The sequence below is a fragment of the Oryzias latipes genome, chromosome 23 (genome assembly GCF_002234675.1).
Source record: "Oryzias latipes chromosome 23, ASM223467v1".
Lineage (NCBI taxonomy): Eukaryota > Metazoa > Chordata > Actinopteri > Beloniformes > Adrianichthyidae > Oryzias > Oryzias latipes.
The window spans coordinates 17,845,804-17,860,907 of NC_019881.2; the positions used below are offsets into that span (position 1 = coordinate 17,845,804).

Genomic DNA, 15,104 nt, shown 5'->3' on the forward strand with positions numbered 1-15,104 from the left:
CATTTCAGCACCGCAGGAAATGAGGATAGCTGCCCGTGAGGATTGTGGGTAACAGTAGAGTTACACTCAGTTTTTCAGTTGTGTTGTGTCATTCCATCTTTGTTGTTTGTTTCCAGCAAATCCTCTGAAATGTATTGATGCAATATTTGCTTTTATGACAACAACAAAAAAGTAGATTTTCTTAAATTCGTTCATGACATATTACACTCTTAAACCCCCCCCCCCCCCATGAAAAAAATACAAATTTTTCCTTCTATTGTTTTTTTTTTTTGCTTCAAGTTAGTAAGAACTGCAATTAATTTTTTTAAAGATATGTTTTCGAATTTGCTTTACTATTTGGCTGAGGCGGCAGGCATGACCTTGCATAAAACGTATATTTTAAATGTAAGAACAGTTGTTAAATTAAGTTAAATACAGCCATAAATGAACCACAACATAGTCTTTTAGCATGCTGTGAAGATATTATTAAAGACCATAGGTAGCGGCCAGGTGCAAAAATGCAAGTATGAGCATCTCTGCAAAACCAGAGCTTTTAGCAGCTAAAGTTTCAAAGCTGTTTTATAGTTCAGATTATTCTGGATTAAGGGATCATTTATCTTCATTATTCTAAGAATTTCCTGCATAAATATATGTCTTTTTGTAGCTGCACTGTGTACCAAATGACAAATCAATTTCCCTGTTGTGTAGTCAATTTTTGTTCTATATTTAATTTTGTCTATCTTTCTTGTTTTTGAATTAAAAAAAAACCATTTTCTACAAACCAGTTGATGCCTTTTCTCAAAATGTGCTTTTCTCTTGATGGTGGATAAGACGTTTGCAGGAGGCTAAGTCATCCATAACAACATCTTTTTGCAAATCTTATCGGTAATGCTTTCAGACTTTGTTTGGAAACCTAATCATTTAATAGTAAAAACAAAACAAAAGGGAAATAATCTTGTATATTCCTGCACCCAGATGAATTTATGACTGAGTATAACAGCTACTGAGTTTTGATTTTTTCCTTAATGAGGCCTTTCACTTTCAACAAGCCATCAACTATGCAGAACCTTGATGCTTCCACCTCCGTGTTCAGAGGTTAATGTAGCGCCTGTTATTTTGCACAATTTGTTTTCAGTTTTAGGAAACTTTACATTATTTTAATGTGTAGCACTTTACAACCTACACCTCAGTCCAGTTTGCTGATTTTCATGAAATTTTTCTTTAAAAAAAACAGAAAAATGTAGTTTTTCTTTTATCATAATGTAGTTTTTGCTTTCTGTCTTCGGTCAAATCCACGGCTGCTGCCCGTTTAACAGAAACACCTTGAGCTGACAGGATCTGTTCTTAACTTTTTGCATGACAAAACATTTCAATTACCTTATTTTTTTTATTTTCTTTTAAATAAAAGTACTGCATGTCATGTTCTAATACAAAAAGCTGCACATTAATCCACTCTACCAGCTGCATCTGAAACAGAGAACCTGATGCAAGAACTGTTAGTGAGCATCAGGTTTGCAGCAGGGTTCATTCTAAAAAACTCGACTTCTCTCCTCCTCCTTACAAAAAACTAACAAACAAATAAAAACTTCTCTCTGTGGTGGAGAAGGGATCAGAGGGGAGAGCTGCTTGGTGCTCAAACCTTCCTGCATCTGCCAGTTTCTGCCCCAATTAACACCCGTTAATTTCATTTGCCACGCTCCACCTTGAAACTGCCGCTCGCTGCATAAGATAAGCGCCACTCTCTGCACATCAACCCAAAAACACACCGGCAACCGCTGAATATCAGCTATGTTGAGAGAGCTGCACAAAGGAGACAGCTGAGCCTTTGCAGCAAAGGAGGGTATAGAGTTGTGTGGTGATCAAACAGAGGTCTGGATTAGGAAGGTGTCAACACCTGGGAAGGGTTATTAGAGGAAGAGTAACAGAAAATCTGGAGACGTGTTAGTAAGAAACTTACTGGCTTCCATTGGAGGCAGTATTTGCTTTCCATAAGCATTAGCCAGCAAAAAGCATTAGATAGGAGTTAAAATGCACACATCCTTTCAATCAGGTCAGTGCACACGTCGTTAAAATCAGAAGACAGGAAGTCTGTAATCATCTGCAGTGCAGAAAATCGGCTTGTTTTTTACATTTTTCAGATCATTAAACAAATGTTTATATTACAAAAAGACAACCAAAGCAGACCTAAATGCAGATTTTACATTCTTGTGTTCTGCTAGTCATGACCTAACTGTGATTTATTACCTTTTCTGGGTATCAGTGTCACTTGCCTTCAAAAGGTTTTACTTGTTCAGTCAAGAAATCTTTTCAAAATGAACTCTGCAACAGAATGGTAAAACTGAAAGATCTAAAGAGAAATGCATCACGTCTCCATGTGCAGACATTCAACAGCAGATGAAAAACAAAGATGTGGACTGGTGAGAACCAGTATCCAACAATGAAATAAAAAAAAAAGACAAGACAAGAAAGGGACGACTGCTATAAAGTCTTGTGTTACATTTGACAGAAACTTCTGGATAATCTGAAAAGAAACATTATAGCAAAAGAAGGCGGAGGTGGTTTCATGGTATGGGTTTGCTTTGCCGCTTTGGGACCTGGCTGTAACCATCTATTCATGATGGATCCTAATTGCATTTGGGTTCTGCAGCAGAACAATTATCCAACACATGCTGTGGAAAATCCTAAAAAAAAAAAAAAAAGTTGGAGCTAAACAGAAAACGTAAATTTAATAATACCAGGGAGCGGCATTACCACAGGTGTTACCAGCCCTTACCCTTGCTGCCCCCTTCTGACTCGCCCTCACTTGCTGAGGCGCTGCTATTCGCTCCTCACTCCCCCGCTTCTGTCACTGCCACCCTGGTCAGAGCTGCACACGACAAATTCATTTAAAGAAAGAACACTTTTTTTTCAAAATGGCAGCTTTTCTGTTGGCTTCATCTCCATAGCAACCATTTTATTTTTTGGTCAGCTGGGGGTGACGTACAGGTCTATGTAATTTTTTTTAAGAATTGGCAAAATTAAACGTTTAGATTTCCTTGGCAACGGATGTTTTGTGTTAACCACCCCCACATTGCTAATATGGTCGTATAAAAATCAATTAACTCAGTAGGGGTGGGATTATATAAGATCGCTTCTTCCCACTCCTTTTCAAGCAATAAATCAAGCTCTACATAACTTTTGTTAATGATCACTATATTTAATTAAGCAAAAGTGACTTAACTGTGTCTTTATTTTTGTTTTGTTTTTTTAATCTATCAAATTCTATTTATAAAGCACTTTTCACATAAAAGTAAAACACAAAGTGCTTATGCACTTTACGCATTTCATCATTTCTGTAATGACTTTGATAAATTTGTGTTTTTTTTATTGTATTGACTACAACTAACTAATTCAAATCAAGAAAAAAGACATTTCTATTTACTAAAAGCATTTTTGTGGTCTGAGGCTTTTACTACCTTTAAATTACTACAAATTACTTTTTTTACACCCAGAACTAGCCGGCTTATGGTGCCATAAACAGTTTAAAACATTTTGATTTTTTTTATATTTGCCTGAAATCAACATTAAATCATGAATTGAAACACCTAAATGTGCCAAATATGAAAAAAAAAATTAAATCAGGCAGGGGGGGAAATACCTTTAATGCAGAATCTTTCAACTTTGGACTTTTAAGGTTTCTTATAAGTAAATGTTAAAACTGTAATTATCTTATTATAGTTGTGCTTGATGCTTTCCTGGGTAATTTTTGTACAATATATGAAAAATTGTATTGATTGGAAAGATCCTAAAGTGTGAAAAATTGGTTTATTTTGGTGGGGAGCACTTACTTTAGTAGCACTGAAAACTACAAAACATGAAAATATGTATAGCCCACAATTAAATTGCTTTTTAACAGCTATTTTTATTTCAAATGTGAAAATTTTAGTAGGAAAACAAATTACATTAAAATTTGTTAAGATGAGCAAATAATAAAAATAAAATAAGTCAAAAATAATAAACTGAAATAAATAAGAAGTGGAACAAAAGAAAACAAGCTAATATTTGCAGAAACAACACAGGGAACCTAAAATTTCCAACAGCACAGGGAAAACATGAAGGGAAATCATTTAAATTATGTAAAAAAAAAACGACTGTCAAGGAATCTCTCAAGTCCTGAGTGGAATTCTCCACAGCAGCCAGGAAGTTGTAAGAGAACGAGATGCAGAGCTGCACAGTATTTGACCTTCCCTTCCCAGAAATGGAGAGTTGTTCTGAGGAAATTCAGCTCATTACCAGATTCCTGAAGTGATAAGAGCAGCGGCGTGTCGCTTCAGGAGGCTGTTTTGAACGTTGGTGAACAGCCACTGTCCTCCATTTTTTCAGCTGACCCAAATCATCTGAAGCGCTACAAACTCGGAGCACTCAGCTGTTTGTCCCGCTTACATAAACGCTACCTTCAGCTGCCAGGCCGGCCACTTAACGGCGGAGGATTTCAAATGAGAACGTGCCACTTTGAACATGTGGAGCGAGCTGACATGAATCATCATGTGAGGATTGCGTAATACTCTGCATTATTTATGACACTCTGTGTGCGGCAGCTGTTTTCCCTTCATGGCAAAGAAAGCTGCAGAGATGTTGAAGTGTGGACATTTAATCTGTCAGCTGCTGAGAAATGTTTCAGCTTCACGACTGTTCGAGGCAAGACCATGTTCACAATAGACGACGCCAAGAACCAGATTGTTTTTTGAATTCTTATTTCTACCTGTGCCCTTGAGCAAATATTTCACCACGCCACATAGTCAAAATCTCAATCTTCGTACTGCACTGAGCCTCACTCAGGGCGAAGTATTGTTTGTGCCACTCTGCCTTCATTACCAAGCATTACACCTGGATCTGATCTTCTGTTTCCTGACCCTGTGTCTGACTCTGTTTGCCTGCCGCCTGCCCCGACTCTCGCCTGGATCCCGACTACCCCGTCTTTTCTCTGATGCCCCCATGCCCGTTATGGACTCCTGCTAGCCAAACCCTGATTTAGCTTTGTGGACTTTTAGCTAAGGTAATAAACACGCTGCAGTTGGATCCAGCCGTCTGCCTGTTCTTGTGACAACGACTCTCCTCCCCCAGGATGGCATCACAGCTGGAGAAACCTTTAAAAAAAAAATAATTTAGCCAAATTCTCTTATGGGGCCCATAAATATTTTTCTAAATCTACTAACGAAACTAAAACACACGTCAGTAAAATCCAAAGGAAGTTTTAAAATTATGGGATGGGGGTCATTTTGTGGCAAAGTGTGAAATTTTGTGATTTTTTTACATTCTCGCACAATATGGGGGCTGGGACTTCTTTTCTAGCGATTTTCATGAAATTTTTACACAAGCGCTTGAATTTAAAAAAAAAAATTTAACTAAAATTTAGCGAAAATGAGATGTATGATTTCCTGGCTCGAGCTCAAGGAAACAATATAGCTTGTTATATGAATGATGGTGGGGGTGGTACACAAAAGACCTCAGATGACAAGGAAATCCCAAAAAGTACTATTGCAGATATTCTAAAAATTACAGAGACCTGTTTAGCAGCCCAGGTGACTAAAACATAAAATGGTTGCTATGGAGAAAAAGCCAACAGAAAACGAATTTTAAGAAAGTGATTTTTTTTCCCATTAGTTTCTCACAAGCAGCTATAAACAAATGTAGAGAAATCTAAAGGAAAAAATGTTTAATTTTACTGGTAGATGAAGTTTGTCACGTGTGTTTTTTAAGGTAAATTTATAAATTACTTTGATCTTGTGGAAATCCTGTCTAAGGTTTATTTTTTTTATTTTTAAAAGGGGATCGATTTTGTCTTATTTTGCAAATCTCTTCATGAAAAAAGTCCATCCATCCATCCATCCATCCATCTTCCTCCGCTTATCCGGGACCGGGTCGCGGGGGCAGCAGACTGAGCAGAGATGCCCATGAAAAAAAAAAAAAGCCCGAAGGAGCGACGTGGGACCACTCTCCCATGGGCCCACCACCCGTAGGAGACCTCAAAAGGGGCCGGTGCAATGTGGCATGAAAAAAGTGTAACAGATATTATCCCTTCCATTTAAAAAAATACAATTTTAAGTTTTAGCCAAAAGAAACACCTGAAGAGATAAAAGTGAAATTGTCTGATGCAAAGAGGGCTTTTCTTATGCATACATGAGTGCCTTTGACACTTGTGTAGCATCAGGCCTGCAGCTGCGAGAGGGTGAAGCCTGAACCCCGGAGCATCTTCAGGCCATCGGATGAGAGTCAAAAATACCATGTTTCCTCTTTGATCTGCTGCATCCACTTGATTCCAGCAGAAGCCTCCGAAAGGCCGCAGAGACAACCAGCCAGTCAATACATGCTATCAATATTGAGGCTGGCGAGAGCTGCAGGAATGTTTGGGCCCCATGCAGAGTTTTCTGATATGAAAATGGGCCATCCCTTGAGCATAAACAAATATAATATGCAAAATGTTTATGTAGAAATGATCAGAGAGACATCCAAATAGTGTAACGCGTACATTTTGAAGGTCTCATGAAGGAGACGGGGGGCAGAGCTCTTTGGGAAAGACAAGGATGGATAGGATCAGGAATGAATCGATCAGAGGAAGGTACACAGATTGAGATGGTTTGGAGACACTTAAAAGATGGACAGTGACAATACTGGTAAAAGGGGGTTGGAGCTACAAGGAGGAAGACAAACAAAGAGGTTCATGGATGTAGTGAAGGAGGACATCGGTGAGGATGAGGAGGATGCAGCAGATAAGGATAGATAATTGGCTGTGACAACCTATAAAGGGAGCAGCCAAAAGGCAAAGAAGATGTGTCTGCATCCTCCCATCACTTTTTTCCTGGTAGTGAGACTCAGGCATGCCGAATGAACTTTTCATTTTATCCCTCCAAATCCTGTGCTTTGCTCAAGGGTTCATCCTTGTTGGTCACATGATAACCGCAGTCTCCTTGTGTTCAGCCTGACTGTTAGAAACAATGAAATTAGATGATCAGAGTGTATTTTGTGTCTTCGCCCTACAGACACTTGAGCATCACCTACACACCCTGTGCATGCAGCATTTACTCGGTCTTTAGGGCGGAGCCAAATGCGCACCTTACTAACAACTACAGTGCTGCGTTAAAAAAAGAAAAACATACAACAGCATTACCTGTAGGTGATTGTAACTTACATTATCCTTACAAGTACCTCATGACACACCTTCCAGACGCAAAACAATGATACGTTCCGCTTTCATGGCCACAAAAGCCTCAAGGGACACACCTGCGCTCCCTTTAACCTTTGTGCTATCCTATGACCCCCCCTTACATTGACGTGTTATCCCTACCATGACAAAAGTGGATAAAGGTGGAGAGGATTTCATGTAATCCATGGACACCAGTGAAGATCACAAATAATTGAAGAACAAAGGTTCAGCGCACTGTCTAGTGGGTCTAGATGACCCAACTCCCAATGTTAAAGTGCCTAGGATAGCACAAGGGTTAAGATGCAGCCGCACCTCTCTACGACCCTCTACAAGCCCGGACATCCCAAAAAACCTGCATCACCCATACAAGCCAAATTCCCATACGGGTGTATGCGACCAGTGACGTGTGATGAGATTCACGCCTGGTGATGCACTGACGTCATCAGTCAGATTTACAAACAAATGAACCCTGCAGAGTAACCTTTTTCACCATTTTTTTTGTTTTGTTCTACATTCCATTTCAACATTTTTCTTCTGTTTGCAAACTGTAGCATTGAAAAAAAACACACCAAAATTGTTATTCTTGACTTACCTTTACTTATAAATGAAGTCAGTGCACCGCTGCTTCTGAAGAAACACATGGAAAACCTGTCTGTAGACGTGTTCCTTTTCTTTCTTCATGTATAAAAGTCTGTCTCAATGGAGATCACGGCCAGCGACGTGTCTCCACAAATTCCTGAGTTTTGACACGTAATCCACCATATAGAAAATGATGCTTAACAACTTAAAAAAAATAGCTGGACAGCTGCAGTTGATTTGCTACCACTAATTCTATCATTCTTTAGCAGCAGTGTCACATTCTCTGGGACCTCCAGCGCCCTCTGCCTTGAGGCACGGGTACTGTGTGCCTCACCTAGTGATGTTTTTCTTATATTCATTGAAACAATAATAAATTGATCATTCTTGTTTTTCTTTTTCCTTTCTTGAATGAACGCGGGTCACAGAGACACGGAGGTTATCGCTGAAAGCGGCTTTTGCGGCAGGACGGAGACCGTATCCGTGTTTTTGAATGACTTACGACGTGAATAATTATTTCATTGGCACAAATTAATTATTTCGTGGGAACGGAATATTATTTCGTGCAAACGGAATATTAATTTGTGGGAACAAGATATAATTTATTTTCTCCATGTCAGGACACGCGCTCCGTAGATTAAAAAGACTAAATGGGTCAAAAACGGACACTATTGTAGTCAGACAGCTGGCGAGAAATAGATAAATGAAGTAATTAAAAAATAAAGCATCTTTTATGATGATAGAAAGACGGAAACAGTAAAGCACATTTGCAGCTGTCTGGGTGCAGGTGAGGCACGGGCGGCTGGTGCCTGACCTGCCGCTTTATTGTTTATTTGAACTGGAAATTCGTAAATTTGCTACTTTTGAGCTTATCATAGAATATTCATGTCTAAAAAATAATATTTGATTTTTATTTTTTTTTTAAAATATATTCATCTTATTTAATCTATGTATTATAGCTGTATTTTGCAGATGAGGCTGTTCCTCCCCTTACTGCACATCACTGCCATGTAACACAAAGTAACAGAGTTGGAATTAAGTGTTTTTGCTACAATCCCTTCTTGACAGCTGCCAAGTTCATCCCTAAGGTACAAATTTATTGCAGGACATTTTTTAAAAGTTGATCCTTTGTTTTTAATCCTAAAAAACAAAATATCTTTTTGTTTTTAGGGTTGTTGCAGAAAATTCAGAAAGAATGGTATAGTCTTTTTATAATGCTAAGAAGCACCCCTTTGATTTTTTTAATTTATTTAGCTGAAATCAAGCAGTGTAACTGTCCATCCTTTGAGAAAGAGTTATTTCTGGGTCATTTCACTTAGTAAGATTCCTTCTTTACCTTCCTTTGACACCCTGCAGCTGTATCCTCCTCTTCCTCACTGGTTTTTAGTCTTGCAACAAGTAGAGTTGAGGCCTTTTGATGCTTCACTCTGCATTCGCTCAATGATTTTCATCTGCATCACAAAAATGTAGATAAATTATGACTTTTCCTTTGTTTTTAACGGTTGAATGCGCACTTGTCTGTTCAAAACTCAACATTTCTGCGTTGTTTTAGTATTGAATATGACTTTGTATTATTATTAAGTTCAACATGAGTACCAACCTATCCAAGAACATGTAGCAAGTCACACCCTCTTCAAACAGCTCTGTTTGAGATTTAGTTTTCGTGTTTTTAAAACGCCATAAATGTCTTTTCTGTTCCCTGATCCAGGCACATGTCTGATTCTGGGCTGTATGATCTACCCTGACGGCTGGGACAGCGACGAAGTGAAGCGAATGTGTGGGGAACAGACGGATAAATACACACTGGGCGCTTGCTCCATGCGCTGGGCTTACATCCTGGCCATCATGGGCATCATGGACGCCCTCATCCTCTCCTTCCTTGCCTTTGTACTGGGGAACCGTCAGGACAGTCTGATGTCTGAAGAGCTCTTAGCAGACAGTAAGAACTCTTTTATTTTCCTAATGCTTTTAGTCTTTTTCTACATGTACATAAGGTAAACAAAAGTACTATCAAAATCTTTAAATTGTACTTTACCCCTGTTTTAAAACCTGTTACAAGGGCGGTGCATTTGTTGCTGCAGCCTCAGTCAACTTCGAACTGTTTGTTCAGGGTTGTACTGGAAATAAAATCTTATGTCAGTGTAAAAGCTGTGCAAATGACAATAAATGAATTCTGATTCTGATTTCTTTTAAAACATTGACCTACCCAAGGGCTGCAGATGGAAATCAAAAGCTTTGATTTATGAATCCTTGGCTCAAGCTAAATGAAATGATATGTCACACGAAATGAAGGTATTAGGAATGTGGGAGTGGTCAACAATAAACCTCTGTTGCTAAGGAAATTTAAAAAATGACTTTTGCAAATTCTTCAAAAAATTATATAGACCTGTTTGCCACCCCCAGGTGACCAAAAAATGAAATGGTTTCTATGGAAATAAAACAAACAAAAAGCCGCCATTTTGAAAAGCATGTTTTGTTTTGTCCCATGGAGCTCTAACGAGGGTGGCAGGGGCAGAAAGGGCGTCTTTAATCACATTTGTTATTTAATGTTTTTATATACAAATACCCTTTCTTAATAAATAATTATTAAGATGTTGAGGATTTTGTTAAAAAAATACTTTCATCAACTGCCATTTTTATAAACCTGAACCCTATTTTTTTACTAAATGAACCATTACTCCTTCTTTTAAATAATCGCAAAAAGAGAGACACTGATTATCGAAATTATTATTTTTTTCCATCTATATGTTGTCAAAACAGAGGGAACTTTATGGCAGGGAACTTACAAAAGAACATCATTGTTGAAAGTTTAATTTTTTTTCATTTAATTTGAATTAAATATTGTTCCCACCTTTTTCTTATCAGGTATTCAATTTTAAGAATTACCTTATCAAATAGATTTTGTATTATAAAGCATGTTTTTCTGTGTGGGAAAAGGGGTTTCTTATTCAAATAAATGAAAAGTATGATTTTAAAGCTGCCACCAAATCTGCACAAATGTCAATCCCCCTGGATTGACATTAAAAGCCACTTGCTTTTCTGATTTTGTTTCTCACTTTCTGACGACATTGATCTCTTTGATTGGCTGAGATGACATCTCAAACCCTGAGAGGGAGACTCAAAACGATGCTGGCGGATGAAAGGACCAGGCCGATGAGGCGGGACGGAGATGAAAAGCTGCTGGAGAAAAGAGGGGGAACAGAGCACAGATATGGAGGGTTAATTAAACACTGTGGATGCTGGACAGAGTCATGAATTACTGATGGCAGTTTGCACAGCTCTCTGCCGGCCTGTCTAAATGAATCATAATCCTATCAGCCTGCACACAGTCGCTTGTTAGTTTCTTTGAGCAACCCGGAGACAGGAGGAAGATAAGGATGAAGAGGGGGCAGAAAATCTGAACTATTTCCTCCATTTCCGATTTTCCTTTCAGCTAAAAGGACAAAAATCGAACCGTAAAAAAGATGTAGAGGTGGATTTTTATGCAATGCTGCCACCTGCTGGTAGAACATTAATCCTGCCCTAAGTGATTGAATTTATGATTTGTTTTGTTTTGTTTCTCGTTTTCTTCCTCAGAGACTGGAAATAATGCGATATAATTCTGGAAATTAAAAAGCAGGAACAAGGTAAGCCTGCCATTAATTTATGGCATATTATAATGATTTAATCCTAATTGTTATAAATATTTTTTATAAAGTAAACTTGTAAAATAAAGTTAAAAGTTTGGATTTCTTTTTCCAAATTATAATTATCACAATTGTTTTTTTTGCTCTAAAATTCTAGCTAAAATAACAGTATTTAGGCTCTTTAGGGCACAGAGTTGCTGACAGTTGTTTCTTTTAAGGATCAGATATCTAAACAAAAAAAAAAATTTATTTCACCTTTTTTACAGTTTTCATTATTTCAGTCATTTTTCAGTTTATTTCCATTATTGGTATTTATTATAATAAAAAAAAAACATTTATTTGGTTCATTTACATAAATAAACAAATTTAAATAAAATTTAATAAAATTCAATAAAATGCAATAAATCAAAAATAAAACTTTTATTACTTTTTAAAGTGGCTTAGAAGCTACACATAAAGAAACTTTTGTTTGTATTAATATAAATGATTTTTTTTTCAATTTCATTAAAAATAAAAATGTTTGACCCCATTTTATTATTGAGAACCAAAGCTGTCATTTGTAGATGTAAAAATGTTGCTGTCTGACTGCAGAATAGGATCTATAACTGAGCATTTAAGGCTGCATTCCAGCTGCTGTTGCAATGAAGCGAACATGAGTTGGAAGAAGTTGGCGTGTGCTTTGCTGCGGCTGCAGCTGCCAGAAGCCTCGCTGCAAACATGTCAGCTGAAAGCATCAGACCCCCCCTGATTCCTATCTGGCATTTTCATACATCATCAGCTTCAAGATTTTTTCTGGAGAGCATTCATGCATGCTGATGCTCCTCATGGGAAAAAGACGCTGCTTCCTCCCATAAAAATAAAGAATTGTTTTTATAATTAAGAGCTTCTGCTCTTATCTTTATGTTGTAGAAAAATGTTATTGCTATGTAAAATAAAGAATTCCTTTCTAGCAGATTTCATATCGACACTACTAACAAATGAAATGGAAAATAATTACAGTTTTTAACATTTTTATGTATTTAAAATGCATATTTTCTTCGCCATTAAAGGTAATTACTAAATTTAGAAATTTAAAATAAATACTTTATAGTAATACCAGAAGAGACATGAACAGTGTTCATATTGAATAAAATTCATTTGAAAACTATTCCAATTTTGTCTTTAAATGTCATTTGAAATACATTTTCTAGGTTACGTCTTATAACTTTTTAAGGGTCAGGCTTTAATAAGCAGTTCCTTATAAAAAACAAGTTTTACATTGCTATTATTGTTGTTTATCTTTACGTTTGTATCATACTGATTGTATTGTAATTATTAACAAGTTTGAAACAAATGTATTAAATAAAAATGAATTGATATAATTATTAAGTTCTGTTTATTACATAAAAATAATCTAAATTTGTTTTAGAGATTTGAAGTGGGCTTTAAAAAAGTAAATAATCGAAATTAGGACATCTAGTGATAATACTGCAACTAATAAATCCCACAGTTCAGTTTTGTAGGTTGTTTTTTATAGTATTTTTAACTGCTGGAATTGGTTTTTGTGTTGTTAAATCTTGTATGTAAAAAAAAACTATATTTTTTTCTGATATAGAGAAGTGAAACTCTACAAACAGCATTTTAAATAAATCCAGGAGATTGTTGAGATTTCTTTCAAACCATACATTTAATAAAATATAAATGTTGAATCCAAAAAGTGTTTTTTTCTCTTTGAAGATATTATTTAAACCAAAAAAAACAGTTAACTAGAGTTCATGCGATTAAAATCAAGGGTTTGTTCTCTGTTTTCCAGGTTGGTGAGTTTTGAGGATCCGGCTTTCCTTCTCTGGTGGCTTAAATGAGCAGAAGTGTTGGGAATCATCAGATCCGTGCAGAAGATGCTCTGGAGAAGTGTTGGAAAGCTGAACTCCTGTCCCTCCTCCAAAGACTCTCTTTCTGTAAAATAAGTCCCACATCGTGCAGGAACAGTGAAACCTGCTCGTCCTGTCACTTCATCATCTCACCCCCTCGGGTGCCGGAGCGCCGATTCGGCTGGAGAGACTTCTACCAACTTCTGATCAGTCCAAGCCCTCAGACTGGCTGTGGCGTCAACCCAATGACGTCAGATCGCAGTGTTTGGACCGCCGCAGAGGACTTTGCAGACACGAGGTCAAAACGTCCTCACATTTGTGGAAAGTCTGGCGTTTGCACAGATTTGAGGACTGAAGACATTCACAGCGTGGTTTCCTGATGACATCTCGGATGAAATGAAATCCAATTTGTGTACAAAGAAAGAAAGAAAAAGCACTACACTGAAAAACAATATTAGGTTGTTGTTTGCACACATGTTCATTTTGTGTTGACCTTGTACTGTGAAATATCAGCCTATTGGTCCAGTAATAGTATGTGCATAGATAGATAGTGGTCTAATAGTACTGTAAAGACTTAAAAAGGTTTAAAATGTGAGAAAATTAACTGAGTTAGTTTTACGTTTTAGTCTGTTGTTTGGGTTTATGAAGGCGTACATAAACCTAAAACCTTTTTTACATTTATTTTATAACATGAGCTGACATGCAACCTCTCCCCAAAGGAAAAATAAATAAATAATAATAATAATAAATGTTTCCAGGAATGATTTCACTTCAAATACTAAAGTGCACCAACTCAATTTCTCCCATGTGTCAGCATATGTATGGTATTTGGACATCATGCATTAACGGATTGTCGATATAAGAAGACAAACATTTTGTTTTTATGTTGTTTAAAAAAAAAAAAGATGAAGAATTTGTTTTGTTTGTTGGAGATTTTTTTGTGTTTACATTTTAGGTTTCAGTTCCTGCTACGAACCTTAAAATAAGAAACTGAACTGCGTGAAAACAGTTTATGACTTCTTTAAAAATAAAAATAAACTAAAGAGGAGCTGTTACATTTACTGGTGATTTGCTGTTTTTGCTATTATTTCTGGATTCCTGTATGAACTTTGTTAAAAATTGACCTGACAATTTGGACACGCCCACTTTGAACAAAAAAAAAAGTAACACAAGTTTGTTAAAGTTTCTGCAAACTACATTTATCATAAATATTACATATAACCACAAGCATTTTTGAATTATGCAGAATTATAAACTTAATGGAACCTGTTGATGATACAAGCCATCCAGTAGTTTGGTTAGAGATTATTTTATAATCTGACATCCAGCCAGATTTCCACAAATTTATGGGCGACGTTTGATGTATGAAGACTGATTGGCGCCTTCCACCTGGCGTTCCAAACAAGAAGTAGCTCCTGGCTCCAAGCATCCAAAAATCACATAAACAGCTAAAAATTAGTCCGTATTTTTGTCAGAATAACTATTTCTTTATTTTAAGTTATTCAAGTTAAAATCTGACCAATTAGATGCATCTTAAAACGTCTCAAATGTTTGAAAGTGACAGATTCTCTTCAGCCCATTTTCAAGTGGTGGGGGTGTGGATTTACGACATGCTCACTCCTGATTGGTGAGAGTGGTTGCCATAGAAATGATGACTCACACAATGCGATACAGTCATCAGATTGTTAATTAGGATTAGTTAAAACATGCAAAAAAAATATTTTTTTAAAAAGGGATCAGAGCAAGAATATTTATTCTGACAAATAGAATGACTGAGTAAAGCTGTTTATTTCTCTATGAAAGTCTATAAGATTTAGTTGATCAGTCCAGGTCCCATGTACAGTCAATGATTCGGACCAATCCCTTCTGACTGGCATCGTCTGGCTCCAA

The 15,104-nt window shown here is 36.9% G+C and overlaps 1 protein-coding gene and 1 long non-coding RNA gene across 2 annotated transcripts in view; one reads left to right on the forward strand and one right to left on the reverse strand.

Annotated features, from left to right (window-relative positions):
* The window catches only part of LOC101156132 (LHFPL tetraspan subfamily member 3 protein), a 50,345-nt gene extending 36,070 nt beyond the window's left edge, over positions 1–14,275 (forward strand). Inside the window, exons 2-4 of the mRNA XM_023952602.1 lie at positions 9,447–9,677; positions 11,315–11,364; positions 13,157–14,275. Coding sequence (XP_023808370.1) covers positions 9,447–9,677; positions 11,315–11,337 — 254 coding nt within the window. The 3' untranslated portion in view covers positions 11,338–11,364; positions 13,157–14,275. The remainder of the gene's footprint in view (positions 1–9,446; positions 9,678–11,314; positions 11,365–13,156) is intronic.
* On the reverse strand, positions 1,347–9,162 carry LOC105357103. The gene is made up of 4 exons (XR_002293068.1): positions 9,075–9,162; positions 7,755–7,898; positions 2,753–2,845; positions 1,347–2,660 (listed from the first exon to the last, which is right to left on the reverse strand). It is a non-coding gene; the product is annotated as an uncharacterized LOC105357103 (long non-coding RNA).
* Positions 14,276–15,104: the final 829 nt, after the last annotated feature.